The sequence below is a fragment of the Garra rufa genome, chromosome 21, assembly GCF_049309525.1.
Source record: "Garra rufa chromosome 21, GarRuf1.0, whole genome shotgun sequence".
Lineage (NCBI taxonomy): Eukaryota > Metazoa > Chordata > Actinopteri > Cypriniformes > Cyprinidae > Garra > Garra rufa.
In genome coordinates this window covers 36,855,860-36,875,988 of record NC_133381.1, presented here as the reverse complement: position 1 = coordinate 36,875,988, position 20,129 = coordinate 36,855,860, and the positions used below count along the sequence as shown (strand labels likewise).

At 33.4% G+C, this 20,129-nt stretch overlaps 2 protein-coding genes across 2 annotated transcripts in view; one reads left to right on the top strand and one right to left on the bottom strand.

Annotated features, from left to right (window-relative positions):
- cgref1 (cell growth regulator with EF-hand domain 1) overlaps window positions 1-20,129 on the bottom strand; it is a 314,634-nt gene that overhangs the window by 83,212 nt on the left and 211,293 nt on the right. The window lies entirely within an intron of this gene.
- LOC141295518 (putative pre-mRNA-splicing factor ATP-dependent RNA helicase DHX32) lies at window positions 675-18,440 on the top strand. Its single transcript, XM_073826743.1, has 11 exons — window positions 675-1,073; window positions 1,738-1,931; window positions 2,409-2,787; window positions 3,803-4,033; window positions 4,157-4,250; window positions 5,341-5,490; window positions 10,606-10,797; window positions 11,057-11,197; window positions 11,324-11,514; window positions 13,071-13,261; window positions 15,546-18,440. The coding sequence occupies exons 1-11, from the start codon at window positions 825-827 to the stop codon at window positions 15,724-15,726; spliced, it is 2,193 nt and encodes a 730-aa protein (XP_073682844.1). The 5' UTR covers window positions 675-824; the 3' UTR covers window positions 15,727-18,440.

Genomic DNA, 20,129 nt, shown 5'->3' with positions numbered 1-20,129 from the left:
ATTCAGTGATTCTTTTAATTCATCACGTGGTCCCTGGCATATTAAACGCTTTAAAAAGGATCTGGAAGTTGTGTTATTATTACCACAGTTTTTATGTACTGTAACACCTCAGGTATAAAAATTAGTAATACATCTATTTTTCTTTCTACGTGGTTTAACAGGAATATTAAATTATTTTAATTTTTAAAAATTAATCTGGTAATTTTTTGTCTTAAGAACAATTTAATTTTTTAATTTCCCCTTACCTTTTAAAGAATATAATGCAGTGCTAAAAAGCGATTTCTTCCGGTCTAACTCAAGTTATAAAATGTTATTTAAGTTTTAGTAAGAGTGACACTAAAGAACTTAATTATTATTATTATACATAATTATTATTATACATATTATACATATACATCACTTTTTCAGGTCTAGAAATAACACTTTTAAAATGAGTTAATATTTAAATAATTTTAAGTCATCTTGAGGCCCCCAAGCATCCGCTGATGACCCCTAGATGGTTACATTTTAATAATAAGGTTTTGTAGTTCAGGGTCACAAATGCTCTTCCTAGCAGCTGCGGACTCGAAAACAACTCTGAGCGACTCATTAAAAAGATCCGACTCATTAAAAAGATCCGAATTCGTTCACGAATCGGACATCAGTGAGCTGAGCGGGACAACTCATGACACAAAGGCTCTGTATCTCCTGAGCGCGGGTTGCTAAAACTCATCCGGAGGAGGTAACCTGTTTAGGACCATAAATATGTCACATAACTAATAGACCGTGATTCAGTCTATTTGTTCAGTTTGATTTATTTGCGGCGCATTAACGTTAGGTCAACGATGGAGATGGAGCTATCAACAGATGTGGAGAAACTATCCGAAACCTGCGTAGCTCAAGATATTGATGCAGATGATCTGCTGGAGTTAAATCAGTTCGACGGACTCCCTTTTTCTTCAAGATATTACGAACTATTAAGAGAAAGAAAGGGTCTGCCGGTGTGGGGAGCGAAATGCGAATTTATGGATAGTTTAATGAGCAGCCAGATTGTGATTGTGACTGGCACAGCTAAAACTGGGCAAAGCACTCAGGTGAGTTCATATTCATCTTAATATTTCATTTGCTATTTTAAAGAAAAAATTAGGGTTGAATTTTAAACTTAAGTTACTTGTAGATTGAATTTAATGTGAACATCATACTGCACTATTCTGCTTCTTTTATCTTTTATGTAAAATCACTGGAAAAAATGCTTTTCTTACTTAGATTTTTTGTCTTGTTTCCAGGCAAAATATCAAAAAATTCTTAAATCAAAAATGTTTTCTAGACGAGTAAAAAAAATCTTGTTTTCAGAAATAAGTCAAAATTAAGTGTGTTTTTGCTTGAAACAAGCAAAATAATCTGCCAATGGGGTAAGAAATATTATCTTGTTTTCTTTTTGAAATAAGATTTTTTTTTCTTACCCCATTGGCAGAATATTTTGCATGTTCTAAGCAAAAAAATCACTTAATTTTGACTTGTTTTTTCTGTTTTTACTCGTCTAGGAAATCCATCTTGATTTAAGAATTTTCAGATATTTTTGCTAGAAACAAGAAAAAAACATCTAAGTAAGAAAAAAAACATTTTTTGCAGTGATATAATTTAGTATGAAGTAGATGCAACCTGTTTATCACTGAAAGTATCAAAGGTATCTTATTTGTGAGTGTTTTATTTTTTAAAAGCCTTAAAGCATGGGTTTTCTGTGTTTACTTCATTTAGATCCCTCAGTGGTGTGCAGAGTTTTGCCTGTCTGCGCAGTATCAGAACGGCATGGTAGTGTGCACTCAGATTCACCAACGGAGCACTGTTGAACTGGCCCTTCGTGTGGCAGACGAGATGGACGTCAACATCGGCAATGAGGTCGGATACAGCATCCCACTTCAGACCTGCAGCTCCCATGACACTGTACTGAGGTGCGTATATGATCCCTAGGCATGTAAAGTCTGCGCAGCATCATTTGGTCATTTTCCCTGGACTTTTTCTTCCATTCAATTCTGCGATCTTCCCCTCCCCCCTTCATTACCACCACACGTGCATCTCCTTTTCAGGGGCGCCTGTCCTTCTAAACAATATAAAAGCTAACAAAAGGCTGAGGGGGACCGGTCTGAGGGTCTCCACGGCAGCTGCCGTGTTTCCATACTGCCCATATGCTTCATCAGAGCTTTCAGAGCAGCCATAAGTCAGCCTGGTGAACAAAGAGCCAGAACAGTGATTAGAACAGCTGAGAGGGTCTGACTTAATGAAAACACTGACCTTAAGGAAAACACTGACAATTCCCAGAGTAAATTATCACCCAATCACGTCTGCTTGTCTTCGCCCGGCTCATTATTTTAGTTTGTCTTAGATTTTCACTCTTGAAGAGGCCTGCAATGGCATCTGTTGCTTTGCAGATACTGCACAGATGATGTGTTGCTCCGGGAAATGATGTCGGACCCTCTGTTGGAGCAGTGTGGCGTGGTGGTCATTGATCAGGCCCAGGAACGCACCGTCAGCACAGACCTGCTCCTCGGGCTGCTCAAAGACGTGCTCCTGACGCGGCCAGAGCTTAGGCTGGTTATCCTCACCGCCCCTCACTCCGCTGAGAAACTGCTACGCCACTGTGGAAGCGTTCCTCAGATCCGGCTGGACGGGCCGCAGCCGTGCGAGGTGGTGTACGGAAGTGGGAGAGGAGGTGTGAAGGATTACCTTTGCTCTGCTCTTAGACTGGCTCTGGAGATACATCAGAATCAAAAGCACGGAGACATTGTGACGTTTCTGGCAACTGAGCAAGTAAGATCATTTAACCATTAAAGGAGTAGTTCACTTTCAGAACAAAAATGTACAGATAATGTATCACTGCAAAAAATGCTTTTCTTACTTAGATTTTTTGTCTTGTTTCCAGCCAAAATATCTAAAATTTCTTGAATCAGGAAGGATTTTCTAGACAAGTAAAAATTTGTGTCTTGTTTTTAGTAAAAACAAGTCAAAATTTGGTGAGTTTTTGCTTAAAACAAGCAAAATAATCTGCCAATGGGGTAAGAAAAATAATCTAGTTGTCTGCTTGAAATAAGATTTTTTTTCTTACCCCATTGGCAGATTATTTTGCTAATTTTGCAAAAAATCTAAGTAAGAAAAGCATTTTTTGCAGTGTACTCACCCCCTTGTCATCCAAGATGTTCATGTCTTTCTTTCTTCAGTCGTAAAGAAATGGTGTTTTTTGAGGAAAACATTTGAGGATTTCCCTCCATATAATGGACTTCTATGGTGCCCCCGAGTTTGAACTTCCAAAATGCAGCTTTAAAGGGCTCTAAATGATCCCAGCCAAGGAATAAGGGTCTTACCTAGTGAAACGATCGGTTATTTTCTAAAAACATTTACAACTTATATACTTTTTAATCTCAAACTCTCATCTTGCCAAGCTAGACATGACGAGCATTTGAGGTTAAAAAGTATATAAAAAATCGTTTTGCTAGATAAGACCCTTCTTTCCTCGGCTGTGATCGTTTAGAGCCCTTTGAAGCTGCATTTTGGAAGTTCAAACTCGGGGGCACCATAGAAGTAGTGATTAATTATTTATAAGTTAGTAATTTAAAGTGTAAACAGACATAAAGTACTCTCAAGTTTACAGACTAAAGACTTTTACTTTTAACTTTTTATTATCATCTCAACCTCCTGATCATTATTTTAATGGATCCTTAGTTTTAGGTCATATAAATGTCACCTTGCCTTCCTTCAGGGAATCTGGCATAGAACAGAAAACATTTCCATGCTAATAGAGACTTCTCTTTCTCTTCTCATTTTCAAGGAGATTGAATGTGCCCATGCCATTTTGCGGCGAGAGGGTGCCAATCTTGCATTGTCTCATGGCGAGCTGGTGCCCGTGTCTCTGTGCCCTGCTCAAGGAGACAGTCTCTCAGTGCTCTCTGAGGAGAGCAAGAGTAGGAAAGTCTTCCTCACCTGCAGCCCCAGTGAAGACTTGTTTTGGGCCGTTCACAGTATTCGCTTTGTGATTGATGCTGGAGTGCAAAAACGATATGTACGTAGTGATTTCGTGTTTTTATTTTAGCCTTAATAGACTATTGCGTATAATGAGCTCTGTGTTATATATTGTATACATTTTGATTGGTGGGCATGAAACAGTGATGTTTTATTGTGACAGGTGTACAATCCTAGAATCAGAGCCAATTCCATTGTTATTCGACCAATCAGCAAGAGCCAAGCTGAGAGCCGCAAACAACTTGCAGGCCCAACAGGTGAGCACTTTTTGCTTTTTATAATGTTGAAATAAAGACATAATTTTAATACACAACACACATTATTGTTCAAGGATTTGGGGGCAGATATTTTTTTGAACTTCCAAAATGCAGTTTAAATGTAGCTTCAAAGGGCTCTAAACAATCCCAGCCGAGGAAGAAGAGTCTTATCTAGCAAAACGATTCTGGTTCATGACAGTTAGAGTATGTCGAAAAACTTCCATCTGATTTTTTTCTCCAACTTCAAAATCATCCTACATCGATATTTTAGCTTTTTTTGTAAAGGCAGTTTGATTGTCTTTGCATGTTCACTTTGTAAACACTGGGTTGATTCTTCTGCAGCAGTGTAGGACAATTTTGAAGTTGGAGGAGAAAATGAGATGGGAGTTTTTCGACATACCCTAACTGTCTTGAACCGGAATACACAGAGTTTACGCAGAGCTAGACAAGACAAGCATTTAATGTTAAAAAGTATATAAATTGCCAATTGTTTTTTAGAAAGCAGTGTAAAAATAACCGTTTTGCTAGATAAGACCCTTCTTCCTCGGCTGGGATTGTTTAGAGCCCTTTGAAGCTGCATTTAAACTGCATTTTGGAAGTTCAAACTCAGGGCACCATTGAAGTCCACTATATAGACAAAAATCCTAAAATGTTTTTCTCAAAATGACAAGGGGGTGAGTAAATTATCTGTACATGTTTGTTCTGGAAGTGAACTTCTCCTTTAAGCAACACAGCTGTTTAAACATTAATTTCAACATAATTATAAATGTTTCTTGAGCAGCAAATCAGCATATTAGATTGATTTCTGAAGTGTCATGTGACACTGAGGACTGCAGTAATGATGCTGAAAATTCATCTTTCCCAACACAGTAATAAATAACATTTAATAATATATTAAATTAGAAAACAATTCTTTTAAATTGTAATATTTCACAATATAATTGATTACTGATTTTTTTATCAAATAAATGCAGTCTTGATGAACATGGACAAAAACATTTAAAAAGTGTTACCAACCCCAAACTATTGAATGGCATGTTTACTTAAAACAAGCATTGAATCATATGCCTGAAATGGTTTATTTCTGCAGGCAAGTGTTTCTGTTTGTATCAAGAGGACACGTCACTTCCTGCTGAGAGCGTCGCACATATTCTTGAGTCTGACATCACGTCCACTGTGCTCTTCCTGAAGCGCATGGAAATAGCTGGACTGAGCCACTGTGACTTCATTGACAGACCAGGTGAGATACATCAATTTATCAAATCTCTTTAAAGGAATAGTTCACTCACAAATGAAAATGATCATTTTCACAAATTCTTTGGTTTTTCAGCATTTTTGTGTATTTGAACCCTTTCCAACAATGACTGCATAATTTTAAGATCCATCTTTTCACACTGAGGACAACTGAGGGACTCATATGCAACTATTACAGAAGTTTCAAACACTCACTGATGCTTCAGAAGGAAACACGATGCATTAGAGCCGGGGGGTGAAAACTTTTGAATGGAATAAATAGAATTTCTTATTTTGCATAAATATAATATTTTTTTCATTTAGTACAGCCCTTCAGAAGCTACAGAAGATATTTACATGTTTCCCCGAAGACGAAATATGTTAAATTTACTCTGATCTTCAAATTCAATAAGTTTTCACTACCAGAATTTTAATGCATCGTGTTTCCTTCTGAAGCATCAGTGAGCGTTTGAACCTTCTGTAATAGTTGCATATGAGTCCCTCAGTTGTCCTCAGTGTGAAAAGATGGATTTGAAAACCCTACAGTCATTGTTGGAAGGTGTTCAAATACACAAAAATGCTAAAAAACCAAAGAATTTGTGGGATTGTTCTGAAGAACAGTGAACAGTTCAGGACAAACAAGGGACTCATGAACAACTATCACTAAACAAAAAAAAACCACACAACTGTGGATCAACACAGTATTAAAAATCAAAGAACTTTTGAACAGGGTCATTTTTATAAATTCAACTATTATTTTGTCTTGTGGACCATATGTAAACATCTTTTATGTGAAATATCTTTTTCAGGTCAGTACTAAATAAAAAATAACATGCATTTTGGTAAAAAAAAAATTAATTAACATTTTGCAGATTACTGCAAGCTGTAAACTTTTGATTCAACTGTATATTTTTCACATATTGAAGATAATCGCATTCAATTTTTCATACACTTGGTTTGTAGAATCTCTCACATGAATGTAGGCAGCCTGTCTAAACACAAGCAAGTTATTCACGATCCGCTGTTTACAACAGCCAAGCAAAGCTGGGATCAGCCACGTTCTCTTGGCTCACAGTAAGGGTGCAGATGGGCCTGTCCTGCTCACTGCTGGTATTAAGAGGTGGTGAGCCGTGCGTTAGCTGAGCCGACAGCACTCTGACTGGGTTCATTGTTCCAGAGATAACCTGCTTCCATAACACGCCCCAGTCAGATGAGCAGCATCATTAGTGGAGCTGCGACAACAGCATTTCTGCGAAAACAACATGGTGTGATGAACTAGATGAACTTGTTTATCTCATGATGCAAATATGTGAGCCGCTTTTGTTATGATGCCACAAATTAGTGAGAGTTTGTTGTCTATTTACTGTCTGCACTGTCAGACAGGCATTTCTATATAAAAAAATGCATTGATGATAAGTTGATAACCTGTGGACTTATTCCCACAATAATACTTGCTCAGGTGGTTTTTACAATCACCTATAATTTTAACGACTCATAATAATGTTTTGTTCGTATTTTATTGAAATTAACAAAAATGTATTTGCTAATTTTTATTTAGATCAGAAACCAGGCCACGTAAGAAAACAATTCATGCCTTAAAAAGTCGAATTTTTATACATTTTGAAATTATGATTTACTAAATCGAAATTATGAGATAAAAAGCTGAAATTATGAGAAAAAGAGAATAAGTCGAAATTGACTTAATGATTTCATATCAAGTCGAAACTATAAGGAAGCCCACTTCAATTTCGAATTTTGAATTTTTAAGTCATAATTTCCCATTTAAGCGCACTTCTGCCACGTAAGAAAAAAATAATGCCTTCAAAAGTCTAAATTATATGGAAACCCATTTAAATTTCAATATGTAAAGTCATAATTTTGAGAAAAAAAATTCATGCCTTAAAAAGTCGAAATTCACTTAATGATTTCATAAACATGCCATAAAATGTCAAAACTATAAGAAAGCCCATTTCAATTTCGACTTGTAAAGTCATAATTTTGACTTTTTAAGTTATAATTTTCCATTTAAGACCATTTCTGCCACATTTTGAAATTATAATTTACTAAATCGAAATTATGAGATAAAAAAAAATTGAAACTGAGATTAAAAAGTCAAAATTGACTTAATGACTTCATACACATGCCATAAAAAGTCAAAACTATAAGGAAGCCCATTTCAATTTCAGCTTGTAAAGTCATAATTTTGACTTTTTAAGTCATAATTTCCCATTTAAGCCCATTTTTGTCACGTAAGAAAAAAATATGCCTTAAAACGTCGAAATTATGAGATAAAAAGTCATAATTATTAGATAAAAAGTGAAAATTGACTCTACCAGTGACTTAATTTCCCATTTAAGCCCATTTCCGCCACGTAAGAAAAAAATAATGCCTTCAAAAGTCGAAATTATATGGAAGCCCATTTAAATTTCAACTTGTAAAGTCATAATTTTGAGAAAAATTTTTTTAGAAAAAATTCATGCCTTAAAAAGTCGAAATTATATGACTTATACTTAAGTCGAATTTTTATACATTTTGAAATTATGATTTACTAAATCGAAATTATGAGATAAAAAGCTGAAATTATGAGATAAAGAGAATAAGTCGAAATTGACTTAATGATTTCATATCAAGTCGAAACTATAAGGAAGCCCACTTCAATTTCGAATTTTGAATTTTTAAGTCATAATTTCCCATTTAAGCGCACTTCTGCCACGTAAGAAAAAAATAATGCCTTCAAAAGTCTAAATTATATGGAAACCCATTTAAATTTCAATATGTAAAGTCATAATTTTGAGAAAAAAAATTCATGCCTTAAAAAGTCGAAATTCACTTAATGATTTCATAAACATGCCATAAAATGTCAAAACTATAAGAAAGCCCATTTCAATTTCGACTTGTAAAGTCATAATTTTGACTTTTTAAGTTATAATTTTCCATTTAAGACCATTTCTGCCACATTTTGAAATTATAATTTACTAAATCGAAATTATGAGATAAAAAAAAATTGAAACTGAGATTAAAAAGTCAAAATTGACTTAATGACTTCATACACATGCCATAAAAAGTCAAAACTATAAGGAAGCCCATTTCAATTTCAGCTTGTAAAGTCATAATTTTGACTTTTTAAGTCATAATTTCCCATTTAAGCCCATTTTTGTCACGTAAGAAAAAAATATGCCTTAAAACGTCGAAATTATGAGATAAAAAGTCATAATTATTAGATAAAAAGTGAAAATTGACTCTACCAGTGACTTAATTTCCCATTTAAGCCCATTTCCGCCACGTAAGAAAAAAATAATGCCTTCAAAAGTCGAAATTATATGGAAGCCCATTTAAATTTCAACTTGTAAAGTCATAATTTTGAGAAAAAATTTTTTAGAAAAAATTCATGCCTTAAAAAGTCGAAATTATATGACTTATACTTAAGTCGAATTTTTATACATTTTGAAATTATGATTTACTAAATCGAAATTATGAGATAAAAAGCTGAAATTATGAGATAAAGAGAATAAGTCGAAATTGACTTAATGATTTCATATCAAGTCGAAACTATAAGGAAGCCCACTTCAATTTCGAATTTTGAATTTTTAAGTCATAATTTCCCATTTAAGCGCACTTCTGCCACGTAAGAAAAAAAATAATGCCTTCAAAAGTCGAAATTCACTTAATGATTTCATAAACATGCCATAAAATGTCAAAACTATAAGAAAGCCCATTTCAATTTCAACTTGTAAAGTCATAATTTTGAGAAAAAAAATTTATGCCTTAAAAAGTCGAAATTCACTTAATGATTTCATAAACATGCCATAAAATGTCAAAACTATAAGAAAGCCCATTTCAATTTCGACTTGTAAAGTCATAATTTTGACTTTTTAAGTTATAATTTCCTATTTAAGACCATTTCTGCCACATTTTGAAATTATAATTTACTAAATCGAAATTATGAGATAAAAAAAATTGAAACTGAGATTAAAAAGTCAAAATTGACTTAATGACTTCATACACATGCCATAAAAAGTCAAAACTATAAGGAAGCCCATTTCAATTTCAGCTTGTAAAGTCATAATTTTGACTTTTTAAGTCATAATTTCCCATTTAAGCCCATTTTTGTCACGTAAGAAAAAAAAATGCCTTAAAACGTCGAAATTATGAGATAAAAAGTCATAATTATTAGATAAAAAGTTGAAATTATAAAATTAAAAAGTCAAAATTGACTCTATCAGTGACTTAATTTCCAATTTAAGCCCATTTCCGCCACGTAAGAAAAAAATAATGCCTTCAAAAGTCGAAATTATATGGAAGCCCATTTAAATTTCAACTTGTAAAGTCATAATTTTGAGAAAAAAAATTCATGCCTTAAAAAGTCGAAATTCACTTAATGATTTCATAAACATGCCATAAAATGTCAAAACTGTAAGAAAGCCCATTTCAATTTCGACTTGTAAAGTCATAATTTTGACTTTTTAAGTTATAATTTCCCATTTAAGCCCATTTCCGCCACGTAAGAAAACAATTCATGCCTTAAAAAGTCGAAATTATGAGATAAAAAGTCATAATTATTAGATAAAAAGTTGAAATTATAAAATTAAAAAGTTGAAATTATGAGATAAAAAGTCAAAATTGACTCTACCAGTGACTTAATTTCCCATTTAAGCCCATTTCCGCCACGTAAGAAAAAAAAAATGCCTTAAAAAGTCGAAATTATATGGAAGCCCATTTAAATTTTGACTTGTAAGCTTATCATTTAGACTTTTTAAGTCATAATTTAAATGTTTTATCACGTTATTATGATTTAAGTCATAATTTCTATCATTTTTATTTCAGTTTTAGTTTTAGTATAGTATTTCCTCTTCAGTTAGTTGTCAAAGCAGCATTTTTTATTTTAGTTAAAAAAATGTAAGTTTATGATCTGATATTTCTATTTTATTTCAATTTTAACAGATTTAGTTCTAGTTACCAATGATAAAACTGGGTTTTAAAAGTTTTTTTTTATTTAGGCAATAAAATATATATATATATATATATATATATATAATTTTTAATGATATTATTTCTACAATAGAATAATAGCACACTTTTAAGATTTTGAAATATATTAAATATTTTATTCTCTCTACCGTAGATCCAGAAGGCCTGATGCAAGCTTTAGAGGAACTCGACTATCTTGCTGCTTTGGATGATGACGGAAATCTGTCCGAGATTGGAATTATCATGTCAGAGTTTCCTCTGGAGCCACAGATGGCTAAGACTTTGCTTGCGTCTTGCGAATTTGACTGTGTGAGCGAAGTGCTGACCATCGCTGCCATGCTAACAGGTAATCCTGTCTCAGTACAATCCACCCAACAGGTGTATCACCATGTGTCTGCATTTACAATGTTCCATTCAGTTATTTTTGGATCTATTTGGATCAGATCACTGTTGTTGTACCTTCAATTTAAACAAACATTTAAATATTACATATAAAATAAAATTATTATTTTATATTTTATATAAAAATCTTATTATTACTACTAAAAATATTTAAAAAAATGCATTTATGATTGATTATAAAACTCTTTCTATTTGTAATTTAGCTCCAAGCAGTTTCCTTACGCCTCCAGTGGAACTGAGACAGAAGGCCTTACTGTGTCATCAGAGCTTCCAGCATGCAGAGGGAGACCACTTCACCCTTATTAACATCTTTAATGCCTACAAATATGCTAAGGAAGGGCCATGTAAGTGATTTTTGTGTATTAAAGCACATATGCATGTCAATTATTGTAAAATAAACAGGACAGCAAACAAAATCTATCCAGTATAATACAAAAAGTGTTGAATTCGCATTCACATTTGTATTTCAGACTCTAATGTGGAACGATGGTGTGAAGACCAGTTCCTCAGTCTGTCTGCTCTTCAGACAGCAGATGCGATACGCTCTGAGCTAGCAGAAATCTTGAAACGGCTAGAGCTGCCAGTGTCCTTTCCTGCGTTTGGCTCCAAAAGCAACAGCTTGAACATCAAACGTGCCCTACTAGCTGGCTTCTTCATGCAGGTGTGTATAGAAATTATATACATAATAAACAGTGGTGGGAAAAGTTACTTTTAAGGGGAGAAACTGCTGGCAAAAACACGTTTTTTTCATGCACCTATCAATTTGGAGATTTTGGTCTTTTTGGTTTTTCATAGTGTTTTTATGCATCCAAAAAAGTGTTTCTTTTATAGGACTTTATCCATTTGTGTCAATTGATTTCAATTACAGTGCATATTTTTAAAGGCCGTTTTCACACAATGAGTTTTTTCTCCTACACTGAGCCATAAATCTCCACTTCAGTGGCACTTACACACACCAAACTTTACACTTTTATTCCTGTCTATATCCTGGAGGTTTTTACAGAGCGATTTGTTCATATATAATTTGCTTGATTTTATATCCAAAAGATTTTTAAAAATATGGTTTCCTGTCTGTTCTAAGTTTTTTCTGAATTACGTTGTGACAAAATGAGATACCCAAAATTCCCTCTGTGAAAAATTTAACAAGAATTTAGAAACTGACTTCATCCAGTGTTTAGATTTTTGTACTAGAAATGTATGCAAAGTAGCACATACTTCATTAAATAATGGCTCATTTGCATATTTAAACTTAACATTTTCGTTGTTAATTCAATCAACTGGGTAAGTAAGGTAATAATTATAAGTTATTTTTTTTACCCTATTCACCTGCAGTGTCTCGCCTTAAAAGTAATGCATGACAATATTGCATTACTCTCTAAAAGTAAAAAGTAATTTGTTACGTAGTTACTTTTTATGGAAAGTAATGCGTTACGTTACTTTTTAAATCTGGGCAGGCTGGCTTGCTTGTTTGTTTTTGATATAAAAAGTTCTATTTTTGGCAAATGCCAAAGCCTTTTCACACCAAAAGCCTAATAAAAAGCAATAAAAAAGAAGAACAAAGGTTAGTTTATCTTGAGTAATTTTTTGCTTATTAGTACGGTTGAATTGGATCATCGAAGGTCAGCAGCAAAGACTGTGGTTAATAAAATAGGATTGAATTCAGAATTCAGAAAGGATATTTGTATTGTTTAACTTAATTTTTGCAGGTTTGTGTCATATTCTGAGTTGCATTTCACTGTTTTAATTCATTCTGAGGAGTACTCAATCTTTTTTTTGTAAGTGAGATGAATTAATGCATTGTCACATTTATTTTAGAACAAAAGTAACATCTTACTCTTGATTTTTCTCAACATGGGGACAGAAGAGCTTTCAATCAATAAATGAGGGAAAAACTTGTAATGCATTACCCCCAACACTGATAATAAAACACTTTGAAAAATGTTAATTGTTGTGTATTGTACTAAAGCAACTGCCTAATCTTCAAAAATCAGAGTCTCTCTAAAACTGAACTAGAAAGAGGATTAATCTCTTTCCAAAGTGCACTGTGTTAATGCACAACGGTGCACTAGTTTTCTTTGCAAATAATTGCACTGGGAGAGAAACGTCTGTGATTAAAGCAGATTAGTAAATGGCACAGTGGTTTACGTGTGTTCAGTGTGTCTAAAAAACTGTTCTAATGCATTTTCAATTGTTTAATCTCCGTCTGGGGTTTTCCAGGTGGCGAGGGACATTGACGGGTCAGGGAATTACTTCATGCTGACCCATAAACATGTGGCTCAGATCCATCCACTCTCTGGCTACGGAACCGAGATGCACAAGAAGAACCTGCCGGAATGGGTTCTGTACCATGAGCACACGCTGTCAGAGAACAACTGTATCAGAACCGTCTCTCAGATCTCAGCACATGAGTACGTACTGGATTTGTCATCTGGTTTGTCTAGATTAGAAAAGTTAAAACTCACAAAGAAAAAATCTCCAGCTGTATTTGTTTCAGAAAGTGTCTGAGCTAATTTAGCTATAATAATTCCCAAAAAACAAAAGCTGCAGTACTTGGCAGTAGTTTGTCTGCTTGTGATAGAGCAAATGTATCTTGTGAGAAAACATAACTATTTTACGAGGTGCTGATTTCATATGAATTTGTATATAACGTAAATCATGTCTCTTACTGAAATGTGTAGTAGAAAACCCATGAAATATTTACGTTATTGAAAAAAATCACTTAATTTTGACTATTTTTTTCTGAAAACAAGAAAATCATTTTTACTCACCTAGAAAATCCTTCTTGATTTAAGAAGTTTTAGATATTTTGGCTGGAAACAAGACAAAAAATCTAAGTAAGAAAAGCATTTTTTGCAGTGTACTGGAAGAGCTTACAGGTGGCAATGTTGTTGTTTCCAGCCAAAATATCAAAAAATTCTTAAATCAAGAAGGAGTTTCTAGACAAGTACAAATTATTGTCTTGTTTTCAGAAAAAAACAAGTCAAAATTTTTGCTTGTAACAAGCAAAATAATCTGCCAATGGTATATGAAATATAATCTTGTTTTCTGTTCGAAATAAGATTTTTTTGCTTACCCCATTGGCAGATTATTTTGCTTGTAAAAATAATTTTTATTCTTCTAGAAAATCCTTCTTGATTTAAGAATTTTTTGATATTTTGGCTGGAAACAAGACAAAAAATCTAAGTAAGAAAAGCATTTTTTGCAGTGTACTGGAAGAGCTTACAGGTGGCGATGTTGTTGTTTCCAGCCAAAATATCAAAAAATTCTTAAATCAAGAAGGATTTTCTAGACAAGTACAAATTATTGTCTTGTTTTCAGAAAAAAACAAGTCAAAATTTTTGCTTGTAACAAGCAAAATAATCTGCCAATGGTATATGAAATATAATCTTGTTTTCTGTTCGAAATAAGATTTTTTTGCTTACCCCATTGGCAGATTATTTTGCTTGTAAAAATTATTTTTATTCTTCTAGAAAATCCTTCTTGATTTAAGAATTTTTTGATATTTTGGCTGGAAACAAGACAAAAAATCTAAGTAAGAAAAGCACTTTTTGCAGTGCATAGATTTTCTAAATCCCCCGAATATCAAGTTCAATCCACACGGAGAAACTCCTTCAGTGCCATAAATAAATAATGAAACGGGACTAAGAAAATAACGTAAAATAGATAAATCATGACAGAATTCGCACTTATTAGTATACTTTGTTCATATAAAATATTAATGATTTATGTCTACATGTATCTGTTTTTTTAAATCTTCCCTCCCTCATTTCCTCTCATAGAACCTATAAATTAGTTTTATTCAAAACATGCACTTAATTCGAAATGACCATTAAAGGATTTGTTCACTTCCAGAATAAAATATCCTGGTAATTTACTCACCCCCATGTCATCCAAGATGTTCATTTTTGAGGAAAACATTCCAGGATTTTTCTCCATATAGTGGAATTCAATGTGGATCAACGGGTTAAAGGTTCAAATTTCAGTTTTATTGCAGCTTCAAAGGGCTCTACACGATCCCAGCTAAGAAATAAGGATCTTATCTAAAGAAAAAGCTTTTTTTATACAAAAACATATATACTTTTAGTATACTTTTTAACCACAAATGCATGTCTTGCACTAATTCTGCAATGCGCATCTAGGACTTTACACATTATGTAATCAAGTTGGAAAGGTCATGCCTGGTTAGTTCTTCGTCTATGTACTTTGGTTCAAAAAGGGAGGGTATAGGGTAAAAAAAACTGCATCTTATTTTCTCCTCCAACTTCAAAATTGTCCGCCATTGTTGTTTTACATTTTTTTTTATAAAGGAGGTTTGACTTTTTTTGGATGTTCACATGTGACCTTTCCAACGTGACTACATAATACATGATGTCGAGCTAGTGCAAGACAATCATTTGTGGTTAAAAAGTGTATACATCTCCATTGAAGTCAACTCTACGGAGAAAAATTCTTGAGTGTTTTCCTCCAAACATGTAATTTCTTTTTATTTTTTTATTTTTTTTAGCTTACAGTCTTTTATAATTTAATAAATTATTTTTGTTTCATTTAAAAATGACTTCTGAAGGTTTAATTAAGTCATTTATTTTAATTAAGGCTGGCAAGCCATTTACTCTTTTTCTTTTAACCATTTAATCGATTTGTTATTCTGTGCTTTGTAATAATATGCTTTCTTTTGCTGTTTGCTTGTGACAGGTTCATTCAGATGGCACCTCAGTATTTTTTCTACAACCTGCCACCTAGCGAGAGTAAAGACCTACTACAGCACATTATAGATCACGGTTCAGCTGCTCCATCTAAAGGCAAAAGAAAATCCCAGACCCCCAGCAGCCCGGCCAGTGAAGAGCAGAGCCATGAGCGCTGTACCATACAATGACCGGAGACCTAGTATCCCTCGCCACTTTGTTATCATGACAACAAACAGGATGCTTACACTGGTGGTCTGTTACACAGTAACCATAGAATTTCTGAGGCGCAACGAGGAATCCAAATTAGTTTGACTGATTAATCAATAATGAGATGTAGATGTAATCTGTTGCTTAAATTCAAAGGGCCAGGGGGAAAACATATAGTGTTCTCCCCTTTCACAGTTGCCCAGGACAGTGCTTCTAAGTAATAGTTTGTACAGTACAGTTTGTCTTCTCTCTGCTGAATTAATAGCAATTTAAATAACCTACTGCTGTGCAGTAGTTAATGAATAAACTGCCGTTGACTTACGGTGTCTAAAATGTGCTTTTTAAACTGTAGCTACTAGTTAGCATTTTTTAATAATATAAAAAATAGAATGTGGTTTAGCCATGTGCATGATAGTATCACTGGACATTTCCTTTTTTAATTGATTATGCTTCCCATTTGCTAGTGAATAGTGTTTTTATATTATTATTATTATTGTATATCTATTTATTTGCAAGGTATTTGTTCAGCTAATATAATCTTATTCGATATTAATCTCAAATTCACTGTGATAGTTTACATAAAATAAGAAGTTATTTGACCTTTTGGAAGTGTTAGCTCTTTTTTGCCAAGTTGAATTTTTTTCAGACTACTTATTCATACTGGACAAGTCCAAAAATGTTCTGAAATCGTCTAGTACCTAATTTATCATATGTGACCCTGGACCACAAAACCCATCTTAAGCAGCATCAGTATATTTGTAGCAATAGCCAACAACACATTGTATGTGTCAAAATGATCTTTTTTTTATGCCAAAAATCGTTAGGATAATAAGTAAGATATTTTGAAAATGTCCTACTATCAAAACCTAATTTTTGATTAGTGATATGCATTTGGACAACTTTAAAGGCAATTTTTTTTTGCACCCTCAGATTTTTTAATTGTTGTATCTCGGCCAAATATTGTGTTATCCTAACAAACTATACATTAATAAAAAGCTTATTTATTTATTATTATTATTATTATTATTAAATCTCAGTTTTAAAAAATTGACCTGTCTGGTTTTGTAGTCTAGGGTCTATTAAACTGTTACATAGTGTATACTTGCCAAATATCATTGCAACGTTAGATACTATTAATATCCATTTATGTTTCAGTCACCTAAACATCAAGGGTGTCATTTTTAAACAAATAGAAATTACTGTTTTTATTCAGACGCTTTCTGTGGTGAAGTCACGCGTTAAAAAAGTTTTATGATGTTAAAAGTTGATGTATGATGTAAATTTGATTCAATAAAAGTATGGCAAGCCGTTTTAGCCTAAAATGTGTTACTCAATAGAGACATATGACTAGTAAAAATTCATTTGTAGAGCTCTCCAATTGGAATTGTTACTAGTAAGAATTGAATTAGAGAGCTCTTTAGTTAATATTGTTACTAGAAAGAACTGAATTAGAGAGCTCTCTAATTGGCATTGTTACTAGTAGGAGCTCTCTAATTCAATTTTTACTAGTAAAAATGCAATTACAACGAGTAACACTTAGTATATTTTAGGCTAAAACAGCTTGCCATATAAAAGCAACATTGTGTGAAGATTTGTATCACTGTTTAAGGTTTTAATGTCAGCCTTGTAGTGTATCTGTCACACATCTGTTCTAAATACAGATTATGGCAAGCCGTTTTAGCCTTAAATATACTATGCGTTACTCATCGTAATTGCATTTTTATTAGTAACAATTTAATTAGAGAGCTCTATAATTCAGTTCCTACTAGTAAAAATTCCAATTACAGAGCTCTCTAATTCAATTCCTACTAACAATTCCAATTAGAGAGCTCTACAACATAATTTTTACTAGTCATATGTCTCCATTGACTCCCATTAATTTTTAATTACAGAGCTCTACAACATAATATTTACTAGGAAGAATTACAATTAGAGAGCTCTCTAAATCAATTTTTACTAGTAATAATTCCAATTAAAGAGCTCTCTAATTCAGTCTTTACTAGTAAGAATTCCGATTAGAGAGCTCTCTAATTTAATTGTTACTAGCAAGAACTGAATTAGAGAGCTCTTTAATTCAATTACGGAGCTCTGCAGTTAAGCATATCTTTAATGTGTTTTTTTACTGTAAAAATTTAATTATAGAGTTCTAATCAGAATTGTTACTAGTAAAAACTGAATTAGAGTGCTCTCTAATTGGAATTATTACTAGTAAATATTGATTTAGAGAGCTCTCTAATTGTAATTGTTACTAGTAAGAATTCAGTTGTAGAGCTCTCTAATTGAAATTCCTAGTAAAAATTCTGTTGTAAAGCTCTGTAAATAAAAATGAAAGGAAGTCAGTGGCAATATATGACTAGTAAAAATTCATTTGTAGAGCTCTGTAATTGGAATTGTTACTAGTAAGAATTGAATTAGAGAGCTCTTTAATTAATATTGTTACTAGTAAGAATTGAATTAGAGAGCTCTCTAATTGGCATTGTTACTAGTAGGAATTAAATTATAGAGCACTCTAATTCAATTCTTACTAGTAAAAATGCAATTACGACGAGTAACACTTAGTATATTTTAGGCCAGTGGTTCCCACCAGGGGGCCTCAGTGATCCTCCAGGGGGGCCGCGAGATATCTTAAAATGAATTTAAATATTATCCCTTTAATTGTTTAATTTCATTGTATTATAGCTAAATAAAAAATGATCAAAGCACGGCCTCTGTCTTGTTCTGTGATTGATTGCTTCGGACTCGACGCACTGTTAAATACAGACTGAATGGCTGAACGTCTTGGCTACATGCATGAAGCAATACCGTAGCGCTAATGTACTTTACAGGATTCGAGTAATAATAACAAACTTGTCTTGAGCGTACCTAACACTCGTGCATATAAGAATCTTACATTAGGCACGCATAAGTCCGCTAATGATTCACAAACTATGCGCGCTCTGGACTCTGATCCCTATTGTATTTTTGCGTGCAATTTAAATACATTTGTCCAAATTAATGTCTTGTGAGTGTTTTATAACGGATGCTCGCCGATAGAGGAGGATCTGGTGAGGTTCGGTGATTATGTGCTTTTCAAAATCCTGTTTGTGTCCTCTCATATTTCAAATGGTTTTGTTATAATAATCTCTTTTATTGTAGAATGCACGCTCAGCGCCTTTGAGAGTCTCGCAAGATCGTTAAAACGAAACCAAAAGTAAAATGCAGACGCGCATTCAAAAGCAATTGGTAAATCCCGCGTTTAGAGAGCGACTCCTCAATGCGCGCAAATTAGGCTACATAAAATATCTAGGCAGTTATTAGTATGTGGGCTATAAAAAATATATTGTGCAGTTGTCTATAGTTCTGTATCATGCTTGAAAAATTCGGTCTCTATTTGCACTTTGAATATTAAAAGAGTAGCCTACTTTGATCATGTGCTTGTAAAACATCTGCAGTCAGAATCAGCCATGAAGAATCAAGATCAGTGCATTACTAAAAAGAAATTGGGTGCGCCTACATTTTTTTTGGTGCTCCTAACTTTTTTTCACCTGCTAGGTGATTTTTTTCCACCTTCTGTTTTAGAGACATGTTACAGGTTTTTGATAAAGATCTAATTGTTTTCCTTTAAAAAAAAATGTTTTAGATTCACACTGTAAAACATGTCTGTGTCAAAATTGTGATTAAAATCGAAATCGCAAGAAAATTCAAGAAAATCGTGATAGGTTTCTTTTGTCCATATCGCACAGCCCTAATACAAACAGTAGATATTCAGTCAGTCATGTTCAAAGGGAGGTTTAGTGAGTCTTTTGGCATCCTTTATTGTCCTGTTTGGTAGGTAGGGTAAATTAAGGAGCTTTAAATCTGTGTGTGTGTGTGTGTGTGTGTGTGTGTGTGTGTGTGTGTGTGTGTGTGTGTGTGTGTGTGTGTGTGTGTGTGTGTGTATATATATATATATATATATATATATATATATATATATATATATATATATATACAGGGTGCGATTTGTGAAAAAAACAGAGGGGGGGATGCTTTTGAAAACCTTTTTTCTCTCATTCCATAATACGACGAAAGCTGTATTATGTGATCACAGTTTAATAAAAACATCGTACGTTAGGCCTATTAATAGTAACGATTTAATTTCAAACGACGAATACATTTTATAGAGAAGGTGAGCAAAGTATCAACAGAGCTTTTTGGAAACTCCGAATCAGCAAACCACTGCGTCGCAAAAAGATTCACTGTTTTGAAGCGCTCCAATCGAATCGCGAATCATTTGATTCAGAACGTTGAACTTCAAAGCGCATATGGCGAATCATTTGATTTAGATCGGGACATAGCAGCGGCTTCGCAGGACGTTTTATCCCCACCATGGATAAAAATAATTCGGCAGAAGCAGACCAGAGGG

Bases quoted from the DNA above. Each gene is read 5' to 3' on its own strand.
- LOC141295518 (XM_073826743.1), top strand. From the start codon at position 825: ATGGAGATGGAGCTATCAACAGATGTGGAGAAACTATCCGAAACCTGC. The intron at 11,198-11,323 runs GTAAGTGATTTT...TTTGTATTTCAG, and splicing joins ATATGCTAAGGAAGGGCCAT to ACTCTAATGTGGAACGATGG. The intron at 11,515-13,070 runs GTGTGTATAGAA...GGGGTTTTCCAG, and splicing joins TAGCTGGCTTCTTCATGCAG to GTGGCGAGGGACATTGACGG.